The 11,789-nt window shown below is 33.2% G+C and overlaps 1 protein-coding gene across 1 annotated transcript in view; it reads left to right on the forward strand.

Annotated features, from left to right (window-relative positions):
* FBXL17 (F-box and leucine rich repeat protein 17) overlaps positions 1–11,253 on the forward strand; it is a 122,849-nt gene extending 111,596 nt beyond the window's left edge. Inside the window, exons 8-9 of the mRNA XM_083355520.1 lie at positions 451–593; positions 9,812–11,253. Coding sequence (XP_083211646.1) covers positions 451–593; positions 9,812–9,949 — 281 coding nt within the window. The 3' untranslated portion in view covers positions 9,950–11,253. The remainder of the gene's footprint in view (positions 1–450; positions 594–9,811) is intronic.
* The last annotated feature ends 536 nt before the right edge of the window (positions 11,254–11,789 follow it).

The following is an 11,789-nucleotide window of genomic DNA, read 5'->3' on the forward strand; positions in this document are numbered from 1 at the left end:
ACTCTAAAGCATTTTAACAAAACAAAACAAAATTATAATTATTTACTGAAATGTATGTTCAGTAAATATATATTTACTGAAATATATGTTGCGAGGAAAAGAGGAACTTTACCAAAGATATCAGACTGGAAACTAAAACTTGGAGAATAATGGCAAAATTAAGACCATATATTTACAACAGAAGTTTAACCAAACTTAACCGCTACATATTATGTAGCAAGGCAAATGTAAGTATTTTACAGTATGGTTTTTAAAGAGAAAAAGTCCTGGCTAAAGTTCTTTGTTTTTAAATATATGTACAAATATTGTAAATCGATCAAAGTACAACAAAAGAAGTTTAAGTGTAGATGTTTATAATGTTTGCTTTAATATTTCTGCATGTATTTATAAAATAAATGCTTGTCTGATTTATGTTTCATTTCTGGTTTTGGCTTGTTTGATGTTTTACAGCACTGATAGCCATTGGAAGATACAGTATGACAATAGAGACAGTTGACGTTGGGTGGTGTAAAGAAATTACAGATCAGGGAGCCACCCAGATTGCTCAGACTAGTAAATCTCTCCGATACTTGGGACTGATGAGATGTGATAAGGTAAGAAACATTGTGTAAACAACCAATATGACATCCCCATGTGTTTGACAGCCACATTTTTAAATCTATTCAAGCAAAACAGCAAATGCAAATTCTGTATGTGATCTTTTGGTCCTTTCTGGTTGCTTAATATTGAAGTTATGATGCTAACATAGTTTTACATAGTTTCACTTTCTGAATTTTCTCATTTCTGTTTGATTATTATATACAATTCATTAATATAACAATCTGCTTAGATTTAAAATAAAAATATAAAAATATGCCCTGACCCCCCCAAAAGAACAAAATATATGACTGTAAAATTCCTAACTTTGCCTCATGTTTCTTGTTCATAACTCATCGTTTTAAAAACAAGAAGCTTAATATATTTACTTAAAATGATATAAATACAGTATAACCATTATATATTATTATTTTTTCCATACATTATGGACTATTTCTTGCTTATTCAGAAAAACATTAAAATGTTTCTTCGTACTACATTTTTTTACTTTTAAAAACAAATTGAAACTTTAAAAAAACATCTAAGCTAAAGAAACAACTATTTTGTTAGTGTGATTTGCTTACAGAGCATACTAGTTTATACCTGAATATTTTGTGAGAGGCAAGACAAGCAAAGTACAGATAGTCCTTGATTTAGCAGCCCCAATTGGGACCAGCAACTTGATTAGGCAATCATTAAGTGAAAATGTGACTGTGCTTATGCTCTTACATTGGCTTTTCTTTGCTTTATGAACCTGCAAACATTATAAATGCAAAGATTTGTTGCAAAATTATTTTTCCATCACTGTACTGCAAAATGGTCACTATATGACTCAGTTGCTAAATGAAGACTGCCATTGTCTGAGAGTCTTATTTGATGAATAGTGCTAAAAATATCTGCTTATTTTCTTGGATTTAATAGGCCTTCAATTATCAATCAATTTTACACATATTTTGTAGGTATAATTAAACTTGCTTGTACAATAAAGGAAGCTTTTTAAAAAAAGTCTGTGTCCCTTGAAGTACCAAAAATTTCAATGACCTTGGCGTTTTAAACAGATTTTAGTATGCCATCAGTTAAACCATGTATAATCTATATACAGTATTGTCTGTACTTCTTTAATTGCTTGCTTATGTTTTCCTGACTTGCTACAAAAAGAACTGCATGCTGTGAAGGGAGACAACTAAGCTAACAAGAATAAGAATCTGTGAGAGTGCTACAAAGCAAGTAGGGAAAACTGTTCTTGATTAATGGGGAAATATATATTGGCTATCTTGATGAGAATGCTGTAAAGTGTGGCATAAGAGACACCACTGGGGGTCATTTAACTTGCTTGTTAAACCTCTGTGTTCAAGGGAAAGCTGAATAATAGCCATAAAAAGAACAAAATTCAGAAGCTGTATCCTGAATTTAAAATGTTTTAGATGCAATGTTGGCAGCTTAAGAGCTTCATTCCTCTTTCATAGTCAGAAAGTAGAGAACCTTTCTTCCTTAATTTTTAATATTTCATGCAGAATTCATTTATTTTTCCAACTAATGCTTTTAGAACATCATTACAGTAATATTTGGCAAATAGGAAAGGTTATTAAATGCCATTGTGACTAAAAGGTGTTCAATCACGCACTTGGATGAGTAATACATTTGGGTTCAATTTTTCACCTTCTAACCTTTTCCAAAATATTGAATAGGTTGCTATACCAGATAGACATTTCCCTTTATGTGATGTTAACAGATATGGAAGAAAAACTATCAACACAATGACTATAATGAAAATATAGCAAAAGATTCCAATATTCTCCCCAAAACATTCTTTTATGACATAATTTCCTTGGAGTCTTTTTCATGTGTACTTCATATAAATTTAGAATTACTAAGTCCTAACTAGTCCAGGGAGGGACGCGGTGGCTCAGTGGGTTAGGACGCTGAGCTTGTCGATCAGATGGTCGGCAGTTTGGCGGGTCGAATCCCGAGTGCCGCGTAACAGAGTGAGCGCCTGTTACTCGTCCCAGCTTCTGCCAACCTAGCAGTTCGAAAGCACGTAAAAATGCAAGTAGAAAAATAGGGACCACTACGGTGGGAAAGTAACAGCGTTCCGTGCGCCTTTGGCATCTAGTCATGACCGCGGAGACATCCTTGGACAAGGGCTGGCTCTTCGGCTTTGAAACGAAGATGAGCACCGGCCCCTAGAGTTGGAAACGACTAGCACCCATGTGCGGGGGAACCTTTACCTTTACCTTTTTAACTAGTCCAGAGAAATTGCTGAGCTGGCTAAATCCAGCCTCTGCTTAATTATGTTGATTATATAACTGGTTCTGGGCAACAGATTTCACTAGTGGTTATTGCTATTGATCCCCACTATGAAAATAATCAGATTAATTACTTTTTCATCAAGTTCCATTAGTATAGTTCTTTTGATTTTCATAGAGTTGACACAACAGCTTTAAGGAACAAAATGGCTTGGTAATAATATTAAGTAAAATATTGTTTTATTGTCCTGTCAAGTCATTATTCCACTAAGGTAGAATAGAAATATTAATCAAAAAAGATAAATCTAAGAACTATGCTTTTGCTGTCTAAATGAGTAAGATTTCTAGTATGAAAATATTGCATGACTCCTTACTTAGTTGAGAGTAGTATTCTTCTGGAAGAAAATCATTATCATTATTTTTTTAAGAAGAAGAAGAAGAAAAAGCTGGTTCCGTTAATGGAATAAGTGGAACTTCCCATGTATCCTCAGAATCCATTCTGGGACAGATTTTGAGACTGTGGAAAGAAAGTAGAAAATAACATTTCGTTGCTAAGGAAATCTCATTTGAATATGGGATTTGGAGGTTGAATGATCACCACTACTTGTGATGTCTTCAATTTTGCTAGATCTCACATTTTCTAAGATTTCACTGATCTTATCCAGAAAATATAGGAATACCATGAAATCTGTTTTTGTGAATTTTTAATCAAAATGAATGAAATTATATATGTGTTTATTCAAAAGTAAGATATTTATAGATTTTTAATTATTTAAAATGCTGTTCAAAATAAAGTACAAAATAAAGTGAGAAGCAAGATACAAATGGCAATATAACCAAGCATACACCAAACAAAGCACCAGCTTGCAGCTTCATTAAATAAAGAAATCTATGAGCCCCAAATGTAGAAAATACTTTTTTTAGAAAATATTAATTGAAGAATGTCTACAGTTATGTCCCAATGTAATCCAATTAGGGTTGGATTAGGTCAGACATGTCAAACTCGTGATGTCACACAACGTATCGGAGCTTTTTCCCCTTTGCCGGCAATGGGATGGGCGCGGTTTCATCATGACATGTCCGGCCCATGGGCCGGCAGTTTAACAACCCTGTATTAGATTGTTCTTTCCCAGCTGCATTAAAATATACTGTACATGCAGTTAGCACAGGGGAGAAGGCTTAAATTTTTCTGTAAAATGAACTTAAGGGATATCCCATCTGGCTGAACATTTTTATGATACACTGACATATTCTGTAATATTACTAAAAGACTAAATAATTACTAAGAAATACCCAAAATGAAATAATAGTTATGAAGTAATTAATTAAGAATTGTAGCATAAAATGTTTTTTCTATTATGTTAAACAAAAATGGTTTTCACAATATTGTTGGCTTAAGAATTGAAGTGACAACTTTCATTTTTTTAAGAAAAGACATTTTCTTAAGTATGCAGCATTTATTACACACACACACACACACACACACACATATTCATATGAATAGCTATAATTTGCAGAAATCAAGTAGCTCATATTTGATTCTCTGAATTTTTGAAATGTTATGTGTAATTGGATATCTGATACTCAAAAACTCACACAATCCTATTAGAAGGCAATTTACTTCAATGACTTCATCCATTTTAATTCTCTAAATTTATTTTAAATTTACATCTGGATCATTAGCTTTTTAAAAAATAGAATAAATGATTTTTAATATAATATAATGTTCCATTAGTAACTTTTTCCAATTTGTTAGTTTAATACTAGTACAATATTTCTAGTTTAACATTTCACCCTTACTTAATTTTGTAATATGGGAGTTATACTAGATACTCCCTTCAAATAACAGAGTACCATATAGATCAGGTGATTGAGCTAACCACTTGGGAATGAATTAAGCTGTGAGAGAAACAACCCCTTCATTTATTATTTTGCATACAGACTTTAGTAGTGCAGTCTAAGGCAGAACATGGAAATGATGATCTACTTCATAAGAATAATATATAAGAAATGGGTCTGAGTAAATTCACTTTGACAAAAGTAATGCATCAGTATTCAGGTAGATGCTAGCCTTACAAGGTGCCGTCACTTAGTCCACTTTTATTGTTTTTAATCGATAATTCAAACTGAAGTGCATTGTTTGCCTTAACACTTATAAAATCCAGGATGCGGATGTTTTTCTGTGAGTGTATTATTCAACTAGCCTTAAGCCCTCAGCACTGAGGTAATCACTGAAACTTTGTGGAACATCTCAGCTGAATAGATCAAGTGCCTAGCACTTCACACAGAATGATTTCACAAACCTTTTATTATGTTGTAGCTACAGGCAGGAATTATAATTAGGCCACCTGAGAATGTTATTCATTCAACTATTAAGTTAAAAAATATACTTAAAAATAATATTCAGGATATATAACACATAAACCTGTTAAAACCATTGAAAAGAAGGAAAAGGACATATGAAAGGTTTCTAAACAGTGGAAATCTGAATAGTAGGTATTTTAAATGTATAAATAGTTCACCAGGATTATTTGTTTGTCAAATTTGTATAGCCGACCATCTCCATACAAGATTCTGGGTGAAGCCAATCCAAAAAATAAAAGTAGCAAAAACAATGTATTGCCATATAAAATCATAAAGCAAAACTGATATATTGTCACATTAGTTATTACAATCAGGTTCTGGAATAAGAATATGGTTTGATTTTGTCTGTGAATTGTAGAATTTCAATAAATACCACCAGTGCTTTTATTTGATATACATGGCCAATTTTGGGTCAAGCCTATAAAGTAGTTTATTTTGGTCTCTGTGTTATACATTGCTGTCTGTTGCCACAAGTCCCATAAATTCAGGTTTCTGTATTAGTTCTGAGAAAATAAGTTGATATTCATCAGTATCCATCAGGTTGGAGGATGGGATAGAGCCAAATCTTAAAGCTCACAGTTATGAACTGTACACATGATATGCTAATTGATACATATAGTATGCTTTCTGATACTTGATATATAGTAGGAGATTCCAGACAAATATGATAACTAGGATTTCTAATATTAAATTCTCCCAATAAACTTATATTTGGTGTGTTACAGCTGCTTGTTGCAATTAGTATTTAGTTTGGTTTGTCTTTTGCCATGAAAGTACATCCAACTAATAAGACAACCCACATTCATCCTCTGCACTAACTAGTACAATTGCTTCATTTGGCAGTGGGAGCTGGGGATGGAAATATATATGCATTACATTATTCTAAGAAGGAATGGGGCAGTCAGTTTTATGTAAAGCACAGAAAATGTTAAAGATATGAGTTTAAAAAAGGAAATACAGCTAAATCTATTCACCATACTTATACCTTTCTATCCTTAAAAACTATCCTTGATTCCATCACTTATATGCATCATATTGTCTTTTATTGTTTACAAATTTCATTGATTTTGAGGATTTCACCATTTCACTTTTTCCAGTCTTACCTTTCCCCACTCTTCCTTAATATATTTTCCCTCATTTACTCCCCCATATTGCCAAATTACCTTAATGTACTTCTTTTGTACTTGTTATTCACTTTTGCATTCAATCCACATTCATTCAATGCCCATTCATATTTCTTTCTGTTTTAGTACACACACACTTTCTAAGTAGCCTATTCTCACTGCATCCAGCTTTTATGTATCTCCTGTCTTACAGAGTACATAGAACAATGTCCTTGTATACACCCGTTTTTTTGCCTCTTTTGAGAAACATTCCTTGCAACAGACCAATTACCATTCTGCCAACATTTTTATTTTCATCACAAGCACTCTGCATTCTCTCTGCTTCTTTTAATTTAACCATTCTCTGCTGTTCTGACCATGCTCTTTGCAACTTGATGGAAAGTTTTTTTCTTTAGAACTCAGAACAAATGATCGCATTCCAGTTTTGCTGAACTCTTACATGATTGTTCTGAAAAAAAGAAAGCCAGCAATAAAATCTGAAGAGATCCTGAATAATTTTATTCAGCAAGTAGGGCAAGGTTGATATGAATCACTTTTCTACTTCCTTCAATAATTCTCAGCACAGCATATCCCATCACCAGCTTAAGTATTGCTGTTGCTTGGGGCCCCTCTTCCCTACTGAAGTGTGCACAGTAAACACAGCACAGCATATCCCTCTGGCCTTTCTAGTGCCCCCCCTCCCTCTTATCAGCTGTTGATATATTTGGGTTTTTCCCTCAGTTATACCCCACTCCCAAACACTCTTGCTCAGAACAAACCCATTTCATCTTGTATACAGAAGAAAACATCTCAAACTAGTGTTTGTGTTCAGGCACCATTCATGCAAAATGCGTTGTTTACTGTTCCTACTAGTTCATGTATACAACATTTTGAATATCTTTATTTGCAGCTATTTTTTTTTCTATTTTTTTCTCATCCATATTTTTACAACAGGATGCTTATCTCTTAGTTTTGGAGCATTTTGGCTAGTATTTCACACATTCAACCTAAACCCAATTTTATCTGAAATATGTTCACACTATTCTATGCAAGTTAAGATCTCTAATTTAGAGACTACTTTGCAAACCAGAACATCACTGCATATATCCTATTAACCAGAACGTACATTCCATGTTGTGATACATACTCAGGATGATCATATAGTCTCTAGGCCTATCTAATTAACTTCTCTTCTGCCTTTGCAACTATTATGTATGATAGGGCCCACACACACATATATATAAGCAATATATTTGCTAAAATTACTGCACAGTGTACAAAAGTATCATGTTTTCATAGAAGTCTGGGAGTTACAGTTTCAACATCTGGAAGATGCCTGTCGCATTGGCAAAGGCTAATATAGGCTTTATGTGATCATCCACATATTGCAGTAACATTTCTGATCAGTTTGAAAATATAATTTTCTGATATGTCTGAGCTGCCATAGAGCTTGTACCACTACAGATTTCATTCTGATTGATTAAAAGGCACTTCCTGTTTTTTGGACACATTCAGTGTTGCTGTAATATAGTTGTTTACAAAAGTGTTTAGGGCATGCAGGGTCTCTGTGTACTTGAAATAGAAGTTAAACCAATTTTCTATCCAAGTTGCTCTTCAGTTGACAAATCTCCCAATGAAGATTGAATGTTTCTATTATCAAAGCAGAAGAACTGTAGATTAAACCCGTCATTTATCCCTGTCATAAAATGCAATCACTGTTCATTCTCTGCACTGCCTAGCACAATTGCTTCAGTTTGGTGTTTGCTCAGGGCAGTAGGACTGAGGGCGGGGGGGGGGAATAACAATAGTAAAGAGATATTTGAAGAGAGTCTGTTGTTCTTTAACATGCCCTCGCCCAAAGATTTTAAGAAAATTAAATATATATTTGTGGTAAGAATGGAAAATGCCTTGGATATTTAAATCTATTTTAGTTCAACATCAATAAAGTACAAAGTGAACAATTGTGACAAAGGAACACTGTTAAGAGTATTTAAATTAAATATTGATGTATTTTAAAATTCAATAAAAAAAATCTAAGGAAAGTTACCTAGAAGTCATGTTCTTAGGTTAATCTAGTTTTTCTAATCTATAGAATGATGGAAGCTGTCTGGCTCTGTGATATGAACTACAATCAGCTTAAAAATAATTGACAAATTAATCCCTTCACAGCACTGCAGTTGTAGAGATGTTAAGTTTAATTAGACCTTATTGATTGCTTTGTATGATAGAGGAATAAAGGTAATATCTCTGGTTAAGGTCTAGTACAGATATTTCTGACCTTCTAAGCTGTACATTTTAATTATTGATTGTGATGATTGTGGTTATTACAGAGGGAAGATTTTAATTCTTTTGCAATGAGAAATGTGGGGGGAGGGGCAAAATTGCCCTTCCGTCTGATGAAGAGATGGGTTTTTCATTGACAGCTAAAAAATATATGATTCAGATTCATATATTCAGATGCATAAATAGCTTTTGCTTGAATGTTGTAATAATACAGCCTATCTAGATAGTATTAAAATCATTCTGAAGTTTAGAGTTTAGAGACATTTTTCTACCCAGTATTTCTGCTGGAAGCCCAAGTGGCTGATATGTTACCCATTTTCATGTTATTGTGCTCTTTTCTGGAGATCTTAGTTATGACTACAGTGTATCAAAGTGCTACTGCAATGAATTTTACCTGAAGATGCAGTTAAAGAGTGTTCAGAAACTCCAACATATCTAAAATGTAATGGATAAATTGTCTTTTTTTTTAATCCCATTTATATCCCGCCCTTCTCCAAAGACTCAGGGCGGCTTACAATCTAAAGCACAAATCAATGTGCTTTAGCAATAGCCTTCATTCTATGTATATGCCTACTTATTAGGGCTTTTGGGGGGGCCCAAGCTGCATTATTACAAAGTCAGCTTATTGCCCCCAACAATCTGGGTCCTCATTTTTACCTACCTCGGAAGGATGGAAGGCTGAGTAAACCTTGAGCCTGGTGGGACTCGAACCTGCACTAATTGCAGGCAGTTCGTGTTACTTAAGGAGGCATTAGCCCACTGCTCCACCAAGGCTCTTTTAATGTATGCATGCTTATACTACATCAACTTTGTTCCAAATCCATTGACTTGGGGTGGTAATGGAATTCAAAATTCTGGTTCTTGTGGTCCAATATGAGTACGTTCATTCTTACGAACCTATTAGGTCCATGTTCTTTATAAGGCACTGGGCCCATGTTCCCGGCAGATCCCATTCCCACCCTCTAACCATAACTGCCCATGCCCATACTTATTCATACTTTGGAGCTTCTTTGCTTGGGATATAAGACTTGTTTTACTTTTGTTTCATTTTAGGCAAATTACTAATACTTTGAAGGATATTCCTCCAAAAAAATTTCTGATAATTTTAAATACAAACAATTCTGTATTTGAAAAGATAGCCATTTTCTTGTTTAGTATGTCATGTTTTAGAGTGAGATTAAAGGACAACATGTGGTATTAGCAATAAATAATATATGAAATTATTTCTTTTACATGTAGGTGAGTGAAGTGACTGTGGAACAACTGGTACAGCAACACCCACATATCACCTTCAGTACAGTGCTACAAGATTGCAAGCGGACCTTGGAACGGGCATACCAGATGGGTTGGATACCCAGTATGTCCAGTGCCTCTTAACTCATACTATGGCATTAAAAAAAAAGATTTAAACTGAACAATTGAAAATGGTTAAGGATTTTTAATTAATATTTCTTGCTTTTTATTAAATATATGTTTGGTGTATGTATATGCAAGAGAGAGAGCATGAGCGTATGGCAAATGCCTAGTCAGCCTTTTAATGGAAATATTTGAAGAAAAATATGGTCAGATATAATTAATTTTTCTGAAATGTTTATTTGTCAATTTAAAATCTGCAAATCAGTAAGATTTTGCAGAAAGCTTGCCCTTTTTTGTAAATTGAATGTTTACATAAACTAGAATACTGTTTGGATGTTTTTTCAAGATATATGTTCATGATAGAAAAAAATTTTTAGAGATGCATTATAAGATTTTGTTTGTTCCTTAAAAGCTTTGGGTTTTAATTTCTCAAGTGAGTTTCTTCTAGCTCTAAGGTTAGTTTCAGTACTGTTATATGTTGTAATGACTTTTTGTTTCATGCTATTTCTTTTTTATTAATAGTTCGTAGTTCTTCTTAAATTATAAGTTGCAACTTCTTTCCCAAACTCCCCTTAAATTAGAAGTAATAGATAATCCTAAATCAGATTATCAAAATATTGCAAACCTCTTCTGCATTTTTGAAATGCACATTTATGAAAATCTACAAAGGTACAAAAATATAACATTTTTATGATAAAATTTATTTTGAATGGAATCTTTAATAAATGCTGGACCTAAGCATAATGGCAATTTAAGCAGACTATCTGTCTGGTCTCTATTGGTTTTACTAAAATAATATTTTTCAGTTGCTTCTGAGTGTATGTATTTAATTGGATATTCCTTGATTACATTTCTACATCTTTCCACTTTCCACTTTTGTACATCTTCATTTTAATTTTAAGCACTTTTTATTATTTAGATCTGTGAAAAGTAGTGTATCTAAGAATTCAGGATTTCTCTGTGTGTAAAGAAACCTCAGACTTGCATTTCCTGTATGCTTCTGCAGCATCTCAGGGGAGGAGGAAAGAAACATCTGCCTCCACTTATAACTTCCTGTTATATCTAAATCTACAATCTGCAGGATTGTAGCTAATTGAAAGTATGGTTAATTCAAACAAGTCAGAATCAAACTATTGTATCTGTTTCTGGCCTATTTCTTTAAATATAATTTAAACAAAGGTATTTGGAGATGTATTTTTCCAAAAGTTCATAGTTTATTTCAAACTAGAAATGTATTGTTTTGCTCTCTTTCTATGATGCCCAATTGCTCTGTGATTTAAATCTGATGTTCATAATGCATTTTTATAAAGCATTTTCACATCCATGCCAGTATGGTAATTTTTTCAAAATACATGGAAATTCCTGTTGGTCATATACAAATCTATTCATGGGCCTTGTATTTGAGTAAAAATGTTTGAATGTGTTAACTACTTATCCAAACAAATTAGGCCATGCTCATAAATATATTTATGCTGTCCTTCACTCAGGTGTACAACTATGATGAGATGTGTAATCTCAGATGGAATCTTAACGACTTTAAAAAATGACAGCATATAAACTATTTGCTCAAAATAATCTTTGTACGACCATGTATTTGCATTCATGTTAACCATAAAGCATCATACTGATGTAAATCATCCCTTAGTAAGAAGTTTATTATCCCACCATGTTATATAATCCTAGGAATAAATTTAATGGAATTCAGTCTGGCCAGGTGTGTAGAGAATGACGTTATTATTCTTCATTCAACATAGAATATCAAATGCTACAGTAAGGTAAAGAAAAGATTTTGGTAATATTAAATACTTGGTACTGACTGTTGTAAAATCTTTTTTGATGAGAAACTTTTATCTAGAATCAG

The sequence above is a fragment of the Vipera ursinii genome, assembly GCF_947247035.1.
Source record: "Vipera ursinii genome assembly, chromosome: 2".
Taxonomy (NCBI): domain Eukaryota; kingdom Metazoa; phylum Chordata; class Lepidosauria; order Squamata; family Viperidae; genus Vipera; species Vipera ursinii.